The following is a 21,442-nucleotide window of genomic DNA, read 5'->3' on the forward strand; positions in this document are numbered from 1 at the left end:
GGACCTTAAACATGCACTAATGGAGAGATGTCAGAGTGAGGGGTCTGCCCATTAAAGGCTCCCCGAGCAGTTGAGGGTTTGGTGCCATGGAGGTGAACTGGCACCTCTCCAGCTACCAGTCCACGGTTCATACTTTGTCCGTACGGAGACTTCAACCGGCAACCCAGGTTCCCAGGCCCTACGGACTGAGCTACCGCTGCCCCAAAGAAGAGATTTTTAGGGGGTAGGGTTGCTTTAAAAGACTCTCGGTTCTTGAAGTTTTCAAAGTGGATTTAAGGTCCATGGCTGCATCCCATGCCCTTAAATTGCATCCCCGGCCCCTCCACTTGCTTCCCTTCCTCGCATCTTAGTCCGTCCCACCGATGAAGCATGGGAGAGACGCGAGGAAATCACGAGAGGAGAGAGCAAACAAGGAAATGTGTTTTAGAGAGATGAGACGTTTCCTCTGAAGCGTCACGTGAATTAGTCAGCTGTATGGGCGGTGTTAGCAACAGCTTTCAGCTGCACGGCTTCCAGGAAGGCTGCTCTCGTGTATCCTCGCTTATAGCTCCTCAGAGATCGCTCCTCGCTCCTCACTCCTTGGGGCAGGAATAAGAGCTTTGACACGGTCTTCACGGAGGAGGGACAGAACTACTTCGTCTAAGGCGTCCACAGGCGGTTACAGGTATCCTTGAGAAGTTTCTAGGGCTCCACGGGCTACAGTGGTCCGTTAGGAGGCTTCAGGGGTTGTCCTGTTGTCCCACAATGCAACAGCAGAAATAGAGGAGTTGCACACATGTTGGTAAAACGGAGACACTCGGAAAGGAAAAACATAATTTAAGTGATGGGAAATTGATTTATTGATGACTGATAAAACAAAAACAAATATAGTGTAACGCTAGTTATTGTTAGCATTAACTATTAACTAGAGATGGCCCGATACCATTTTTTGCTTCCCGATACCGAGTCTGATACCTGAACTTGGGTATCGGCCGATACCGAGTACCGATCCGATACCAGTGTGTCATATATTTTATTATGTTTTAACTAGAGATGCACCGATTGACCGGCCGGTGACCGGAATTGGCCAATGGAAATGACCGGCGACCTGCCGTTCAGTGACATATGCCGATTTTATGCCGGTCAAATGCACTCGGGCACCGCATGATTTACATCGCGAAACAGCAACACCATACGTACACATGCAGGGTTTCCGCTGTATGCATGTAGCAGCGGCGCACTGCCGCTCCATCAGCTGTTTATGAAATGTCATAAAGTCGTAATTATACACGGCTCGAACAGTCAGCCGCTCTCTCTCCCCTCCGAGGCTGAAAAACTGGAACATGAAAATCGCACTCACGCAGGTCCCATGAAATATGACAGCTACAGTTTATCGGAAAATAGCGTTGGGCACACTGACCTGAGACGCTGTAAACAAAAAAAAACAAAAAAAGAGACGCTGTAGTCTTCCGACACGCTGCATTAACATTACTGTTTACGCTTTCCAGGTTAGTGGGGGTGCATACCGCTCAAAACCAACATTAAAAACATAGTAATATTTAAAGAGTTTAGTTTTGTTGTTAAACTGTACAATGAGTTCAGTAACAGTTACTGAATTACAGGCAGGTTACAACATAGGTTAGATAGCTCCCTTGTTAAGTCAAGGAACAGAATTCACTTTGAAGCTACAATTAATGGAAATATGTGACTTATTTCAGTAACCCTAAAAAGGTCATCTGTTAACTAAATATTCACAAAATAAATCTCATCTTCCAATAGCAATGGCTTCCTGTGCTTTACACACGTTTCTACCAAAATAAAAGACTCAGTGCCATTTGGAGTTTTGTCCTCTGTCTCACAGGTTGTTGGACGTGTGTCAGGAAGTACATTTCATTTAATTGAAGTTCTTGTTATGCCGCAGATTTACCCTCTATCCTACTGAGATGTTTGAGGGCATTCCAGAAGTCCTTTGACAACATGTACAGATACACATTCGGCCACAAATTAAAACATGTTCAGTGAAATGAAACAGGGCGGTGTGGTCGTCTGTTTTCTGACAGTCTCACGTCGTCGAAACGATTCACAGAAGAAAACACTTTGTTTTCATTATCCTGAGTGAGGTTTCTCTGATGAACCATGCCATCATCATCCTGAACACAAACACATATTCAATTTAAAACCAGGAGGCTTCGTTTCAGCTCCTGGGAGCAAACTTCATGAACTAATTCAGTCTGTTAATAAACTTTAGATTTGATTGTTTTTTCTCAGGGGCTTTGCACAAAATTCTGGTCCATTTAGAAAGGCATTCTCCATGGGCCACTCCCCACATCCACAGCTATTCATTCTAGGATATTTTTGGGCCCTGGGTACTCAGTCCCCTTTCCGTCCCTGGTTTTTCTAAATTAAAAAATAAGTCTTATTTATATCAGTGTAACACTTCAGAGTTTTCACCTCTTCCCTTCCCATGGGTAGATTTGTCATTTTCCCTCTAAGAACACAAGCCTTGTACCCTCATACCTAGCCGAACCCCTATTCCCCCCGCACGACCACTTTGCTCCCTGGGTACCGGTCTTTTAGAAATTCCTAGGGTCAAAAAGGTATCGGCCGGCCACCGTGCTTTTTCTAATCGAGCACCTCTGGAATAACCTTCCGTTGTATGTCAGAGAAGCCAGCTCTGTCACCACTTTTAAATCAAAACTCAAAACGTTTTTTTCCCCAAACATTATGGACCATCATTATGACTTCCTCTATCTTTTGTTTTTACCCATGTACCACTTTTTATTTCACTTTTATGTACCTATATATTCGCAATGATTTTAATGTATTTTTTTGTATTTTTAATCCTGACTTTTACTGAATTCCCTGTTGTAGTGTTTTGAGACCATGTTTTATGGTGATATTGCATTTGAAATAAAATAAAATGGAATTGAATTGAGAGTTGCTGGGCGACCGCTGCCTCATCAAATGGAGACGTAGCTTATACAACCCTTCTTCATAACATCTGAGCTATTCCTTTAAAGTTCAGGCTCTGGGAAGAACCATGTTACAAGAACTAAAGGTGAACAATGACGCTCACATTGCAGCTGTTGTCAAAAAGGAAGTACATCACAGCAATGATCCTCCCTCTCTTCTACTCTCAGCTCCTTCTGCTCTCAGCCACAGGCAGGAGGGTCAGGATGGAGGGATGAGATGGAGGACGAGGAGAAAGAGGATGATGAAGCATCTGTTGGATCCTTAAATTAGGGCAGTCAATCCCAGTGATAGAACATGTGAAAGCAGTCTGAACATACTGGCTGACTAAGCAACACTGTAAAGGAAACTTTGACCAGATTTAGTGGTTTATACAAACACAGAACTGGCATTAATTGCTATTTCATCACTTTTTTTATTCATAAAAAAAGGATAACAGGGTTATTAAAATGTATCAAAGTTAGTTTCCTTCACAGCACTGCTCTAATTGTAGAAATACTGACGTCATGAATCCAAATTTCCCCACCCCACTTGCAAGATATTTGTGACTGCACCAACCAGACTCTGTACAATCTTTAGAGGATTTAAAAAAATATCACATTTCATTTATTTATTTGCTTAACTGTATACATGTTATGTTCCTACATGATGTTCTAAATGTTAAAAAAAAACTTTTCTAGGTGAAATCCCTTTAGGATATTTGTTATTAAATTTGATACTTTTGGACTGAAAAACTATTATTTCAGACAATTTCAGATGTATTTCAGATATAAAAAACACTATTTCCTTTAATAACTGAACTCACTCAGATGCCACTTCATTTCTATGCTTCATAGCATAGCATGTGTGTGTATATATATATATATATTCTTAGTCGACTAACACTTCAACTAATCGATTAGCAGATTTAATCGACATCAGTACTGAGTTTCTCCACAAAGACTTGTGTTTCAACTTTGCGTTTGAGATGTATGTTTGAACAGTGCAATGATGTGAGTTTAACAGATTAAAGATGATCTCTGTATCATTAGTACCAAGACAATGATAAAAAAAAATATATATATATATATATATATATATATATAACACAGTCACCTGGAAACTGATGAGTTCCTATGATCTCAGCTCGTTTCCTGAGAGGCAAACTGATGCTCCGACGTTCAGTCTGACCAACGGCGGTGGCTGTTTCTGACTGACTGAGTTAAAGCAGCAGCTGAGCTCTGACGTCCTGCCAAACACTCTGAATCTGAATCATATAGACTCATTTACACCCGTTTATACACCTGATTGACATAAAAGGAAGGATCAGAGGAGAACCGGCAGTACCGTTTCCCTCAGGGAATCAGGACTATTTTTAGCCTCCTGTTGCCAGAGATGTTTATTTTTTAACCTTTAATATTTCTGTAAGTACGCAGTTAAAAACAAAATCCAATTTTTTGTATGAACCATACTTTTTTTTTGTATGAACCATACAGTTGTTACCCTGGAAATCCAGAGTTCTCGCGAGAGCACACTTTGAATTAGCTCAGCGAGTCACTCAGGCATTCAGTAATAATGCTCATTAACTATGCCCTTGTAGCCGAGCTGCACCAATCACATCGGTGTATCTGATATAAGCGGGCCAGAGGCGAGCTAAACAGATGCCGACAGCGCTGCGACATCAAAGTCATTAGTAAACATTGCAAGATGGCTACGGATGAAGAGACGGCTTTGGCTGCTACAATGAACGAGTTAGACTTGGCTTTTTATCTAAAAGAGGAACAGAAGACGGCGCTCGAATCGTTCCTTTGCAAGAAGGACGTTTTTGCTGTTTTGCCGACCGGATACGGCAAGAGTTTAATCTACCAGTTAGCTCCGCTGGTAGCTAAGCGTCTGGGCTCTGGATACGTCACCCCGTGTATTGTTGTGATTGGTCGTAGTGTTATCCAATTGCGTGCAGTGAGATTTTCAAATGCATGCTTGGTGCCGCCCCTCGAGTTGGGCCATTTTCATTACTCAGTGCCAGACCCTTAATCTTTCGGATTTGGGTCTGGATTTCCAGGCTATACAGTTGTATGTCTGTGAATGTTATCAGTCATCCAGGTGATGAAGAGAATAGTCTTTATTGTCAGAAGCAGAAAGGAGTTTATTGTCACAGGAGTTACCCTGTATACATGGAATTTGCCTTGGTGATAGGTGCATACATACACAAACAAACATGTTCAACATTTATAAGACATAAACTATCAATACAGAAACAGAATCAAATATATACAAAAATAGCTGTTTATTATAAGAGATAAGAGGCTGAATGGGTTGAGTGCAGAACACAAAGAAATATATAGTATGTGCAATGGGCAGATGTATAGTCCAGGATGAAGGTTAGTGCAAAGTGTAGTAACTAGGGATGGGGGGGTTAAGAGTCAGAGTCAGTGGGGGTGCGGGGCCTTGTTGATGAGGCTGACTGCAGAGGGGACGAAACTGTTTGATGGTATTTTTGGTCCTGATGGGCCGCAGCCTCTTGCCAGAAGGGGAGGGGCTCAAACAGTTTGTGTCTGGGGTGACAATGGACATGTACAATTCCATTGGATGCCGTCCCCTCAGTGCAAACATCAGCAAAAGCGCAAAACAGGTGAATAAATAAATATTAAAAGTAGTTATCCAAAGAAGGTTAAAGTATCGAGGGCAACTGGACTTGGTTAAAAGGTGCTGGAAAGACGTTTCAATGCTGTCCTTTTCAACTCTTCCCAGTAAACTAAACAAACGCTCACGTTTGGCCTCAAGTGAGAATGGACGACTTGGCCTCCAACGACCATAATGACTCTAGTTACAACCGCCAGGAGCACTCACGAAGGAAGCCCACAGAGGCAAACTAGCTGAAGTCGGAACTGAAGAAATCTCGCGGATGAGACACAAAACTTCTTCGAAGCACCTTTAACCAAGTCCTGTTGGCCTGGATTTTTAACCTTCCTTGGACGTACTGTTGTAATAATAATAATAATAATAATGATATATTTTATATGTAAAATTTTCATTGTTTGAAGCAATCCCAAAGTGCAACAGAGTAAAACACGATTGAAAAACAGGTTTAAAAACAGGAGCATAAAAAAGTTTACTAGAACGTTGTTGTATTTATGTTTAAGACTAGCTGTGATGTGTTTAAAGGTGCCCTGCCACACGTATTTCATTACTTTGTGGTAATGTCTGAAGTTCTACTATGGACTCTGTAACATTTTTTGTGGAAAAAAATGCCTTGGTTACCTTGTTTCTAGCCATTCTAGCGTGGTATAGAAAGCCTGCAGGAAGACTCAGCTCGATTTGTGCCAGTTCTCATTAATATTCAACGAGCTAAGCTGCTTGACTCTGATTGGCTAACAGCTAGCCAATGAGAGCCTCGCTATCAGCATCCTTTACTCAGCACAACTGGGCGAGCTCATGAATAGTGAGCTCAGGCAACACCACGTCAGACTGACCAGCTTTTCTAATTGGCCTGATTTCTCCGCTTATTTCTTCTCAGTGGCTAGAGCTGCCAGAGGAGGTAGCAGTTCATTTTCACATTCACCACATAACACAAACACTTATGGACCTAACATATTTCAAAAAAAATATATAATAAATATGTTGAGAGTAAACAGCAGCAGAGGATTCCTGCTGTTTGGCTGTCTGTGTCTGGGGAGGAGGGGGTGGGGGGATTCCTCCTGTCTGACCCTGTAGCTCTCTGCTCAGTTTAACCCACAGTCCTTCACTCTACACTGTAAAACATGTCAACATGTTTTAGCCTCCAAACCTCTCCAAAGCTTTTACTCTGACACTCTTTAACCCCACTGGCACAGTTATTTTTAATTTTAAAATCTAGTAGAAAATCATGCGCAGGGGGTGCACTGGCAGCTCACCTGGTAGAGCGTGCACCCCATGTACCAAGGCTCAGCCCTTTGCTGCATGTCATCCCTCCCTCTCCCTACCCCCTTTCCTGTCTTTATCCACCTATCATATAAAGCCCAAAAAGCCCCCCAACCCCAACAAAAATAAATAAATAAAAATAAAGACAAAGAAAATAATGCACAGGTGGTCTCTTTAATCGGCTGCTGTCTTTTGTGTTATGGTTTGTTGTGTGTTTGTTGTGTTATGGTTGTCTAAGCTACTGGATGCCTAAAATTTCCCTCGGGATGAATAAAGTATCTATCTATCTATCTATCTATCTATCTATCTATCTATCTATCTATCTATCTATCTATCTATCTATCCATCTATCTATCTATCTATCTATCTAACTATCTGTCTATCTATCTATCTATCTATCTATCTATCTATCTATCTATCCATCTATCTATCTATCATCTATCCATCTATCTATCTATCCATCTATCTATCTATCCATCTATCTATCCATCTATCTATCTATCTATCTATCTATCCATCTATCTATCTATCTATCTATCTATCTATCTATCTATCATCTATCCATCTATCTATCCATCTATCTATCTATCTATCTATCTATCTATCTATCTATCTATCTATCTATCTATCTATCATCTATCCATCTATCTATCTATCCATCTATCTATCTATCTATCTATCATCTATCCATCTATCTATCTATCTATCTATCTATCTATCTATCTATCTATCTATCCATCTATCTATCTATCATCCATCCATCTATCTATCCATCTATCTATCTATCCATCTATCTATCTATCTATCTATCTATCATCTATCCATCTATCTATCCATCTATCTATCTATCCTATCCATCTATCTATCTATCTATCTATCCATCTATCTATCTATCATCTATCCATCTATCTATCTATCCATCTATCCATCTATCTATCTTAACGGGTACAAACGCTAATATGTAGCCTACTTGAGTGTTTCTACTTTCAGCCTACTTAAGATCTGACTGAAAACTAAACCAAAGTGAAAACAAGTATAGTCTATGTATTATCATTTCATAAAGAAAAATCCATTAAAATACCTCGGCCTACATCTTTAACGTGACATAATGCAGTTTCAACTGGATTTTGGTTCATAGCCTCTGTTGTACACATTCAATTATATTAATTATTTCACTGCTTGTTGCTGCGACTCTCTGTGACTATAAGCCTACGATCCTAAATTGTGGCTATTACACACACACACACACACACACACGCACGCACGCACGCACGCAGGCAGGCAGGCAGAGCGTCAGCCAGACAGATATACAAACTGTCTCCTGCTGCAGCTCAAGGACTGAAGGACGCTGTAAAGCGCAGCTGATAAGCGGCTTTAATCGGCTAATTTGTCAGGCTGCAGGTAAACTCACCGGAGCTGAAAACACCCGCAGTCCGACGCACTCACCGCGGTCTGACCGCAGCGACGCTGGTCGTCACTCTTCAACCTGAGCTTTTAACAGAGGACACTTTGGATTTCCTCTCCAACCTTCTGATGATTTGAGGATTTTACGCGCTTTTTGATTTTTTCAATCTTCGCGACACAACATGTTCCTTTCTCAAGAGGACAGACGCAACTTCATCAGCACCTGTTTAGCAATTATGAGTTAAGGGTGTAGATGCGTGTTTTATTTTGGAAATAAAAACTCCACCTGTTTCCACCATCTTTTACGCGGAGGATTTTGTTGCGTAAAGTGCGCAGCGGGAGCACTCTGAAGCTCCAAAGTAGAGTCTGTTAAGAGTCTCCCTGACACCGTGATGAGACCACAGTGCGGGGACCAGAGTCCGGCCCGGCCTTCATGAGAGTCCGCTGGCCGCGCTGCTGCGGCTCGGACCGGGACGGAGCGGAGGAGCCGCGGCGGAGATGGCGGCCAACCTGAGCGCGGAGGCGGCGGCGGCGGCGGCGGCGGCGGCGGCAGCGGCAGCGGCAGCGGCGGCGGCGGCTCCGGAGGCGGCCGCTGGGGGACACAACGTGCCTGCCCTGTTGTTCGGGGTGCTGCTGATCGTTGTGATCATCTGCGGGAACCTGCTAGTGTGTCTGAGCGTGTTCACCGAGAAGGCGCTGAAGACCACCACCAACTACTTCATCGTCAGTCTCGCGGTGGCGGATCTGATGCTCGCGGTGCTTGTGCTGCCGCTCTTCGTCTACTCCGAGGTGAGATTAGACGGAAACACACTGTCCGTCTGTGGGAATATTAGTTTGGGTATAGCTACAGGTGAGGCAGCTGCTTTCTACTTTAAATGTTGACCTTACAGCTGCGTGCAGAGCTGTTCCAGGGGCCCCCACTCTGTTCCAGGGGTCCCACAGAGTCCTCAGAGTCCAGGTGCAGGGCTGTCTGTCTCTGCAGCAGGTGTAATGGATTCTTAATCCTTAAAACAATAATAATAATAATAATAATAATAATAATAATAATAATAATAATAATAATAATAATAATAATAATTTGGGGGAGACCCAGGACTAGGTGGAGGGATTATATCTCTAACCTGGCCTGGGAACGCCTCGGGATCCCCCAGTTGGAGCTGGTTAATGTGGCCCGGGAAAGGGAAGTTTGGGGTCCCCTGCTGGAGCTGCTACCCCCGCGACCTGACCCCAGATAAGCGGATGAAGATGGATGGATGGATGGATGGGATAATAATTCATTAATTTATATAGGCTAGCTCTTTATCATAGACACTCAAACCGCTTCCTCTCTGTTTCCTCTGATCTCTTCCAACTCAATTAATTATTTATATATATTATATATAAGTTATGTGTTTTATGAAGTATCTGCTTGGTTCAAGTGGGTTTAAGGGTTACAAATCTCTTAAAATCAACCCCAAACAGCATGAAAGTCATCACAAAAATTGTCACTTTAAATCAAAATGTGGGGCTATTTAAGGAATGGCATGTCATTCGGTCAGGGGATGATTGGAGGGTTTTACACCTTACAAATCCCTTAAACCACACAGATCAACAAGTACACAGTACATTTGCATGTTTTGTTCTCAAACTTTTATTGAGGAAATTGTTTTCACAGCAAGGCAAAATTAAAAACATAAACAAAATAAAAACCCAATAGAGGGCGTTACAAGTGATGAGAAAAAAACAAACAATAAGAACAGGGATAAGAGAAAGATCTGAGATGAACAAGGAGAAAGTTAGAATTACAAGTTCTTAGTGCACATGGGATCAATAACAACTTGAACCTGACGCACCTTGTTTTACACATCTGCTGTGATGGATTCGTGTTCATCAAAGTGTGATTAAACATTACATTGTGCTAACATAAATACCACAATGTACAAATACTGTGCTTCAGGTAAAAGCATTCATAATTTTACTTGGGTAAAAACATTTGTTTGAGATACAGGTTGCTGTAGTTATACGTAATTAAAGTACCAAAAACTTTTCTGCAGAATGGTACATTTCAGTATAAAATATAATACATCGGGATTATAATTATTGTCCATCCATCCAGAGGAGTGTCAGTGTGTCTGTCCATCCATCCACCCATCCACCCATCCATCCACCCACCCACCCATCCATCCATCCATCCATCCACCCATCCATCCATCCATCCATCCACCCATCCACCCATTCATCCACCCACCCACCCATCCACCCATTCATCCATCCATCCATCCACCCATCCATCCATCCATCCATCCATCCATCCACCCATCCATTCATCCATCCATCCATCCACCCATCCACCCATTCATCCATCCATCCATCCATTTTTTGGGTCTCAGTTTAAAAAAAAAAAAAAAAACATGTTAGTGAGGCGGGTTTGAAATCAGTGAACTGTCCCTTTAACCGTTAACTCTGAACTCCAGCTGACCCTCGGGTGATTTTATAAAACCTCATCCGACAGCAGCAGACATTTAAATTGTCTATTTTGTTTTATTTTGCCCTCATTCATTTAATAACTCAACTCTAAAACTATTCTTTCGCAGAAAAACAACTTTTTTTTCATCCATAAAATCTAATTTCAGATGAACTTTGAACACTTGAGTCTGAACACAGTCAGTCTTTGTCCAACACAGTCGCAGACACATTCCTCCAGAGGTCAGCTCAGCTCCGGAGGTTCAAGGGTCAGCTGAGGGAGCCCCACAGATGACAATAGAAACCTTGATTAATTATGTCTGTTCTTTTATCCTCTCTGTGTAACTTTGTGTTGGTTTGTTTTGTACTGAACTTGTTTATGTTTTTATTGTAAAAACACACATTTGACCACAAAAACTTAACTATATTATATACTGTATATCTCATTTATTCATTATAAATATATAATAAAGAAACAAGAGATGAAAAAAAACATCTCAATCAAGGTCCACTTACTGGCTTCTTCAGGGGCTTTTGACCTAATCACACAGTCTTCATCAGCAGATGTACTGAGTGTATCTCTCTCAGTTCCAGGACGGCGTGTGGACCCTCAGCACCACCCTCTGTGACGGCCTGATGACCATGGACGTGATGCTCTGCACCTCCTCCATCTTCAACCTCTGCGCCATCAGCGTCGACAGGTCGGTGCTCAACTAAACACCCCCCCACACACACAAATATGATCAATAAAACCCTAATGTTCATCATCACCACCCACCCAAACAAACATCAAGAAAAGATGACACATTAACTATAATATTCAAGACTAATATACACGCACGCACGCACACGCACACACACCCAGCAGGTCAGTCTGTGAAAACACGATTCAAATGTAGATGTCTGATCTTTGACCTGGAATGTGCTGCAAGCTTTTAAGCGGTTTGAACAAGTCATTGTAGTAAAAGAAAAGTGGTGGAGGTGGTGAAAGAAGTATTCAGATCTTTTACTTGAGTAAAAGTACCAATACCACACCGTGATACAATACTCTGTTACAAGCAATGACCTGCATCCAAAATCTTACTTACGTATATATTGTATATCCTATACACTCATCTGCCATGTCATTAGGCACACTTTAGTCTTGCATTGCCAGCTGTATCTCCACAGCGCTATGGAGTAAGGTCTGGCTACACCACACATACATTCTGGGATAGGAGAAAAACGCTCTGGGTTGTTTGCGTTTCCTTAAACCAATCACAATCGTCTTGGGCGGCGCTAATCTCCAGACGCAGTGACGGTGGCTCAGTACAGTAACTTGAGCTATTTAAATTAGCTGGGTACATGGTTAAACGTCATTTGCTCTTACCAGTGTATCACCGTGTGTGCTTTGACCACAGGAATCCCGCCGATTGGTCCCAAAATGTCCCAGTTAGAGAGTAAATGCCGTAAACATATTCTTTGTAAATCTTTACAATCATTCCCCGAAAGAACCAAGCAGGCCTGCATTGTTGCACGATCCAAATGTTTTCTTCAAAACTTATCATTTTCAGTGTGTAGCTTGCTAGCTCGAAGTTTGTTCTTGCTTCCTGAAGCGAACAGAGTTAGACAATGGCAACACAGAGAGCGGAAGGTGAGGGACATCCAATCAATTTTCCTGAAAATGTACTTTGGTTAATCCAGACTAGGTACACTTGTATAATCAAATGTGATCTAATACATCAACTCTGCCATGAATTCGGCCTTTACAAAGATAATAATGTTTAGTTTTGATTGACACTTGACAGAAGTATTAATTTAACTACATGTTACTTATTATTAAGGGTCCAGTGTGTAACGTGTGTAGTTGTTCATTATCAAAATCTGTGTTGCCTGTTTGTAAACTTGTACTTTTTATGAATATTTACCACCACCATCAATTCCAAGTATTCCTATTGGCTTGAAATGTTACATTTGCATTTGCATGAACTGGGGTAGATGCTCCATATTCATGCACCATCTTGAAATATGTTAGCCGGTAAGGGACATGCAGGACATACTGCTCCGCCTTTCATGTTTTCTCTGTCACATGATAAACTCACAGCTGCTGCTAATGCTGCTAATGGGTATCGTAGCTTCCCGGCCCCGGAAAGTTTGAAGAAGGAAACATTGAGAACCACACGTATTCAAAATCCAAATTTCAGGGACAGGAGTCTTCTTCTTCGTCCAGAAAAAGAAAAAGGATATGGAAGCGTGAAGGCTACCGTAGCTGTAATACGTACTCTGAACTGCGTGGTGCAAGAGAGTTGATTGCGATATACGATCTCAACGCTAGAAATTCCCACACATTGGACTAGTTGTAAGTTGTAGTTCGCAGTGGTGTTGAACTAAACTGCATTATATTGAGAGGTGTTTCTCCAAATATTTTGTCCACACCATGCATGACAAGGGCAGAATATTAGACTTGAAACAGGAAGATCCCGCACTCTGCTCCTGCGACAGCATCACCATTTATTGAAGAGACGTACGAGTATTTTCAATGGTTGAAACAAACTCTAAACGAAGGTCTAGAGGGGCCGAAACAAATCTTTCTTTTTCAAGTCTAATTTTCAACGCACCTGCATCGAAGAATTGTTGGATGTGCGAATTGTTTCTTCAAAAAAGGGGTGGATTATGAGAAACATCTTTCAATTTAATGCACTCCGGTATAACACCGCCACCCACTACAACCTCAATGATAAACTTAAAGTAGAATTATACATTTCTGACAGTGTTGGGCAACAGAAACTGGAAAACTCTAAGCTTCATAGAAGTAAAATTCATGGCAGAGTTTTGGTATTGGATTACATTACATTATACAGGCGTACCTAATGAAGTGGCCAGTTGCCGACCCTAAAACCGAAAGAGAAAACACAAACAAACAAATGATCCAAAAATTCAACAAAGACATTCATTAGAACAGTTTCAGGGCAAACCATCCAACAATTGGGGAGAAATTTCACTCAAAACCACAAAATTACAACCTCATGGTGGCGCTAAAGGAAATGTCTGAAGAATCTTTTCGTACGATATCGTACAAACCCATTCACGAGAAAGCGTTGCAGGTAATGATCCAGTAATATATTATTCTGAAATGAGCAATTTAGCATGAGTACTTCTACTTTTGGTACTTTAAGTATTTTTTTGATGCTAATACATTGGTTCATCAGCAGATGGAAGCAGTTCAGATCAACGTCTGTAACTCGGCATAGAGGACAAGTCATGCATTGAATATAATGGAAAGTTTCGACATCTTGGGTACATATCTACATCTGCAGTTGAAGATCAGTGGAAAAGTCTGGAGACCACCAATGTCAGGATTTATCGTCTGGAGACCTATGAATGTTTGTATACAATTATAGAGGGAGAATGACCGACCACCGTCTTGCTAGCATGACCAAAAACAATTCAACAAATTCATCCAGAACACCTAAAAAAAAGTCCCTAGATTTGACCGAATGTTTCACCGGAGCAAACTGTTTTTATCACGGTGAATTTCCTCTAGCAGTAGTGAGGAAGATGCAAATGATTCAGACACAGCTCTGCAGCACAAACAAACCCTAAAAGTCCTGCAGGAATATCAGAGTAAACTCTGTGCAGGTGATTAAAAGGAAGGGGTCAAAGTTCAGTCGTAACTCACGGACTCCGTGACATAACCGGAGCTTTAAATCGGCCTTAGGGTCCCAGGTCAACCAGCTGATTATCAAAACCAGAGTCCTGAGGACGTTTCAGCTCTCCACCAAACAGCAGACATCATACCACAGTTCACTCTCATGTCGAAATATGACGATAACCTTCTTTTGTGTTTTTCTGTAAAAGCTCCAAAAGAAGAAAAATCTGAACAATTTAAAGCCTCAAATGAAGGAATGCGTCTTGTTAGATTGACGCAATGAGATTATCCAAACTCTCGGCTGATCTTGAAGGATGAAACTCGAAGCTGCTGCTCGAATCTGGTGTCCCAACTCCAGATAAATATGATTACATCTGAGACTGATGGCGGCAGTGACGCTAACGTAGACTAATGGTGATGATCTGAAGCTTTTTGAAGCAGCCGGCAGCAGTTAGAGGTTTAAGAGTCTGAATAATTCAAAGGGAGCATGGTAGGAAACAGATCCCGATGGTCTGCAGAGAGTCCACCTGTCCACAGGCTTCTGGTGTCTCTGCAGGTTTGAAGGTTTTTAAAAGCAAACTGACTGATGACTTGCTGTCATTCAGGGATGGATTACTGAGAAGGACCATGGGTCCAGGTGCTGAGGGGGGGCCCCCTGAGCCAGACTATCATTCATATTTCTTGTTCTTGAAAGTTAAAGAGGTCAGACAGAAGTACATCTTTTGCTCAGTTCAGACACTTTAGTTAATCCCAATCGGCAATTCATTTGCAGGAAACAGTAGTTAAAAAATGTTAAAGATGCCGGAGGAAACATATTAAAAAGATATGGGGACAGGTTACAATAACTATAAGGATTAAATAAAAGCAATACATAACAGACAATAAATAAAGGCAATGATAAATCAATATAAAAATATGTCCTATAGTCTCTGTGATAGCCATTGTTTAAGATGAGCATTGTTTGTGTTGAGCAGCCTGATAGAAGTAATACAAGACTTGGAATAGCGATTAGTTCTCCCCTGAGGCACATTATACTGCCGGCCCGAAGGCATTATAGAGAACTCTGTATGCAGTCTGGTTGGCTGATCATTTTCTTTGCATTCTCAGCCACCTGTTTCTCCCAAAGGGAGCCTAAGTCCCTCTGCTGAACTCCATTAATCTTGGTGCAAACCTTTATAATGCCATTTTGGCTGTCCTCATTCAGACCGTCCTCACCCAGAAAACGACCGTATAGGTCGATTGTGCAAGCATGCACATGACGACCCATATGTATGTTGGCTGTTAGGCAGCGACCTCTCGTGGCTGTAGTAAATATCGGGGGAGCAAATGAGGAAGTGAAGTGACAAAGTATGAAATGAACCGACTTTTCCGGAGTTCATGACGCAGTTACGATCTCAATTCAGTAGTTTTACGTGACTCATTTTAAGCCAATGCCTGATGATTTCCAAACCTTAACCTTAACCTTAAGTATTTTTGTTGCCTAAACTCAACTTACAATGTTTACTACATGTTTAAAACCTCTTTATCTGTACCAAGCAGAACTTGAAAAGACTGGCTTTAAAGTACTGTTACCGTTGGGATGAAAATCTCTCATTTCTTTACAATATTTTTAAATATTTAACTCAAGCATTTGAGCACTGACATTTTGAATACCCCTTATAATAGTTTTTTGGTTATTTATGACGAATACTCTGTGTTTTTGTCCCTGCTCATTGTTCCTCTTTTGTGTCACTTCAAAAATACATTTTCATCTCAATGGGACTAGCTATTTAAAGAAAGAATTAAATAAATGACTAAGGACATTTTGACCGGTCAATCACAAGCGTAACTAACATTATTAACTGCTGCATGAAAGTATCATTAACTTTTTTAGATCCGGCTGTGAAAGGTTATATTTTCTGGTGTAAAAATAAAAACTCTGTGAATCTGATTAATTTGGGAACGGCAAAGAAAGAAGAGTGCTCTGATTCTGTCAAGATTCAAGTTAATTACTTTTAAAGGGTTGCAATTAATAAGATAATGAAAGGTGAATGTTGTTATTTTTGTGGTTATTTCTGTATTTTATGTTGTTATTTTTGTTGTTATTTCTGTATTTTATGTTATTTTAAACCGTTTTTATTTTTTTATTTTTACTTTTGAGTTGAGGTGTCAACACAAAGAAAAGCTCTTCAGTAGTGTCCCCTGCTGAAGAAAATAGTGTTTTATCCACTCAAACTATCATTCAGGTTGTCCTAAAATGACTTCATAATGTTCCTGCTCACCAGAGGATGAACCCGTTAAACGTGATTCATGCTTCTTGCATTCAGCACGCTCGGCGCGGTACGGACGGCGATATGACACAAACGCGACCTGGGCGCGGAGGGTCTGCGGAGGGCCTCCAACATTTTATAACAACGCACAATGATTGGCTACAGGAGAGAAGAAGTTCTTTGAGCCGCTCTGACCGTAATCAGTATGAAAGACAAGATGGTTCGTGACAACAATGCGCACCATCCGCAGAGCAGCGTCCGCAGAGCAGCGTCCGCAGAGCAGCATCCGCAGAGCACCGTTCGCAGAGCACCGTTCGCAGAGCACCGTACGCAGAGCAGCATCCGCAGAGCACCGTACGCAGAGCACCGTACGCAGAGCACCGTCCGCAGAGCACCGTACGCAGAGCACCGTCCGCAGAGCACCGTACGCAGAGCACCGTACGCAGAGCACCGTACGCAGAGCACCATACGTAGCGTCCCGCCCGCGCTGAAGGCAAGAAGACATGAAACCTGTTTTCGATTTTAATGATCCTTTGACTTTTCTTCTAGCGCCACCCTCAGGACAAACTGCACATTTAGCTTTACTAAACCTTTAAGAATATCTAAATCATTCTAAAGAACAAAAAATGTATCACGGGCTGTCAGTTTGTCATTTCAGGGGCCGCAGATTCTAAAATGTCTCTCACTTGTTGCAGGTTCATCGCCGTGTTAATCCCTCTCGCCTACAACAGGAAGCACGTGGACCTGCGGCAGGCGGTGCTGCTGTCGGCCACCTGGATCATGGCCCTGGCGGTGGCCTCACCCATCATGTTCGGCATCAACAACGTGCCGGGCCGCGACCCCACCGAGTGCAAACTAGAGAACGACGACTACGTCCTGTACTCGTCCGTGTGCTCCTTCTTCATCCCGTGTCCCATCATGCTGCTGCTGTACTGCGGCATGTTCCGCGGCCTGCGGCGCTGGGAGGACGCACGTAAAGCCAAGCTGAAGAACAGCATCACGGCCTGCCGCAAGCTGCAGGAGGCCGCCGCCTCGCTGCCACCGCTGGCCTCGCTGCCGCCGCCGCTGCCGCCCATCATAGAGAGGGAACTGACGGAGAATCTGGATGAGCCGTCCACCTTTCCGTCCACAGAAAAGCCCTTCCACTCAGAGTACAGAGGCGGCCCTGTGCATACCGTCAGCTTCACAGATATCAAGTTCAACCCCGACCCTCGCAGGAGGAAGACGGCCAAGATCAACAACCGGGAGAGGAAGGCCATGAAGGTGCTTCCTGTCGTTGTGGGTGAGTTCACGTCCTGTTAAGCAGTTCTATCCCTACCACACAAGACTGGACTACCAATAAACTGGGCAACTAGATTAAATGATCCAGAATTCAGCAACACTTGTAGCTTATTGTATACTTATTGTGAGCCTGATGAATGCCACAAGTTGACACTGAGCGATCTCACAATATAGTGGTGAGCTCTGGGCCTCGGGCCGCTGTAGAGTCAGGGGTTTCTGGCACAACTGCACCTGCTTTCAAAGTGTACGGAGAAAGGAAACAGTCATAAAGGGTCATAACTCCAGCAACATTTCTGGTAGTCTCACATTGTCAGACCTATCTCAACAGTGCTGTCGAGTAAGGTCTGGCTACACCACAGATGCATTCTGGAATAGGAGAAAACAACTCTCTGGGTTGTTTTCTTGAAACCAATCACAATCAAGAAAGGCGGCGCTAAGCTCCGAGCGAAGCAACGGTTGCTCTGCAAAATAGTCTTGTGAAGGAACTTGTTTTGGTGGAACATTTGCACCCCACATACAATATTCAATACCGCTGACCTGACAAAGCACCACAACCGGCAGGGACTTCTTTGAGACTATTTATGTGGACGTTTCTGTATTTATTGTTTATTTTATATAACATTGTGTTTACAGGTGTGTCAACTGCAGCGGCTGTGCAAGAAGGAAACGAGATGAATGAGGATAGAAACGTCCACATAAATAGTCCCAAAGAAGTCCCATTCACCTTGTCTCACTTCGCCATCAATGGAAATGTTCAGTTTAATGTGAATTAGAGCAGTCGTTTGCCCGCTAGCTCACTTAACAATGCCTCAGCTAATGTCAGGTCAGCGGTAGTTGGTGGTCTAGTTACCCAGAATAGGTGACTGTGCGCTGGGTACAGAGCACCGCGAGCTGCCGGTCATGGTGCACTCTCACTTCGCCAGCCTTTTTTTGCCCACGGCTCTGTTCTGAATGTTCAAACACAACGACCATGTCTTTAACGATGACGACAAAAAGATGAAAGGCAGCATTACTTTTTTGCAAATTCCAATTTCACACAGAAAGCAGGAAGAAAAAAAAGGATATGAAGCTGCAGTCGGTTGGAAGACAAAGACAATCTGTCTGTTTTATTTCCATCACAGCACAGTCAACTCAAAGCTGACCAAAATCCACCCGATCGTCTAACAGCAAGATTGATGATTGATTAAATCAGTCATAATGACCTGATCTGGCGGAAAATGTAGGTTGATTCCAAAATTAGTTGGTGGCTAAACCTGCACATTGTCTGTCAAATATAACACATCCTGGACAAATGTGTTCACTGAACTCAAAGACACAAAACTGATCAACTCCTGGTAAAACAGCGAACAAGGCAACTCCTCCAAAATGTCTTAAAAGGTTTAGTGACTGCAATGTAAATACTGTGTGATGGTCAGTAAGTAATCTGTTACGTTCTAAAATTAGTTGGTGTCTTAATCCACACATTGTCTGCCAAGTGTGACACATCCTGGACAAGTTTGTTCACTGAACTCAAAGACACAAAACTGATATCAACTCCTAGTAAAAAAATCAGAGTTTAGGAACTTTAATGCAAAGTGTTACGTGTCAGTGCGTAAACATGACTGTGTTTGGTCTCACATGGAACAAACATTAGCTCCCAGACATTTAGATTAGTAATCGCAAAGTTACTTTAGAGTTACAAAAGATTTAATAAAAAGTTATCCATCCATTAACCCAAAAAACGTACATGAATAGTGATACAGTGTGAACTGTGGGTACCTGAATGCTACACCTCCACCTCTGATGTCTGTTCAGAGGCACTAACACATCAGTTAGAAAAGGTCGTCCTATTAATAGCAGTGTTGGTTCTAATACGTTGAAGTGATTCCCTTTAGCACATAGCAGCTAATCCTGCAGCCCCTTTAATCTGAAATCCAATTATTACATAAGGCTCGGTCACACACGATTTTCAGCGTGCAGGTAGTTCTCATGCATCTCTGCTTCATTAGCTCACCTAACAGTTCAGGTGACACGAGGGCAAGGCTTAACTATATAAAGAAAATAACTCATTTTCAAATAGTTTTACCAATGCAAGATTTGGCAAATCTGCATTAATAGAATCAGATAAAATAATGCAGTTCTTTGTTGTTGAGTAAACTCTGATCTGGTTTTCTATACTGAAATATTCTTACAACTCTGCCACTGGCTGTCAGCAAATTATACTGAACTACCACTGATCTACTTTCTGCTACCTGTGGAAAAACGTACATGATCACTTACATTAGAAGTCATATAGGAAGGTAGGTAGATTGGGAGGTGTGTAGATAGGTAAGTAGGTCTGTAGGTGCATGGATAGAAAGTTGGCAGACTGGTGGGGAAGTCAGGCTGGTAGGCTGGTAGGTAGATTAGTTTGTAGTAAGTAACTTGGTAGGTGAGCTCAAGTTGCCTCATTATCTCATTTGACTTGGCAACAAATTGGTAGATTGGTCGGTCAGTTTGTGTATATTGGTAAGTATGTTGGTAAGTAACTTTGTAGAAGGGTAGGTAAGTAAATTGTGAGTTGGTAGGTAGATACAAAGTAGGGCCCACAAAGAATCTGCGGTCGCAGAATTCTGCAGAATTCCCGTATATTACAAACAAATTAAAAAGGAAAAAAAATAAAAATGTAGACTGTTACCACAGCTCCACCCCAAGCAACAAACTGTCCATTAAGTTTTTCATTCTGGATCACTGCTGAAACTGTAAAAAAAAAAATGACCTTGGTAGGTGAGTTGGGAGATTGGTAAGTACAGTAAGTTTGTAAATAGGGAGGCGTAGCTCTGCTTCCTTAGCTTATCTGACCATTCAGATGGCATCCCAAGGGTAACCTACCAGTGGTTATTGGCAGGTAGTTCATAGGTTTGTGAAGTATGAAAGTAAATTGGTGGGTGAAGCTCTGCTTCCTTAGCTACTTAACAATTCATCCTGAGAGTAGGGCTGGATGCAGTTAGTGGGCTGGTAAATAGATAAATTAGTATGGTTAGTTAGTAAGTTAGTAGGTTGGTGACGCTCTGTTTCATTAGTAAATCTAACCATTCAGAATAGGGTTTATCTAAATGTTGGTAAAATTGAGTGAGGTTTTTGGTGTTTCTGTCTTACTGTAGACTCTTAGGGACTCTTCTGATTCTTCTTCTCGTGCAGGTGCCTTCCTGTTCTGCTGGACTCCCTTCTTTGTCCTCCACACGATGCGAGCTCGCTGTCAGGGATGCCATGTCCCACCAGCCCTGATGAGCGTGGTGACGTGGCTCGGCTACGTCAACAGCGCTCTCAACCCCATCATCTACACCGTTTTCAACACAGAGTTCAGGAACTTCTTCAAAAAGTTCCTGCATCGCTGCTTCTCCAAGAACGCCTGATGGCGATGCTGCCGCTGCCACTGCTGCATGGACAATTTTTCAGCTGCAACTTCCGACTGTTGATTTATTGTCTGTAGTCTGTGTACTTGGCCATTGTTTTCGTCCTCTGTGAGGTTTTTATTTTTCTACATGTGACGACAGCAAAATTTGTTTGAGCTTTGTGTACTTGTGAAGAAGCTGAGGAACAAACTCAGAGGAAAAGCAAAACAACTACATCACACAACCAACAAAGACTG

General features: G+C 42.3%; 1 protein-coding gene across 1 annotated transcript; it reads left to right on the forward strand.

Annotated features, from left to right (window-relative positions):
* The first annotated feature begins 86 nt into the window (after positions 1–86).
* LOC144521654 (D(4) dopamine receptor-like) lies at positions 87–21,206 on the forward strand. Its single transcript, XM_078256211.1, has 6 exons — positions 87–223; positions 548–664; positions 8,637–9,021; positions 11,263–11,375; positions 17,247–17,833; positions 20,992–21,206. Exons 1-6 carry the CDS (start codon positions 87–89, stop codon positions 21,204–21,206), a joined length of 1,554 nt encoding a protein of 517 aa, XP_078112337.1.
* The last annotated feature ends 236 nt before the right edge of the window (positions 21,207–21,442 follow it).

Source organism: Sander vitreus, chromosome 8, assembly GCF_031162955.1.
Source record: "Sander vitreus isolate 19-12246 chromosome 8, sanVit1, whole genome shotgun sequence".
In the NCBI taxonomy this organism is placed as follows: domain Eukaryota; kingdom Metazoa; phylum Chordata; class Actinopteri; order Perciformes; family Percidae; genus Sander; species Sander vitreus.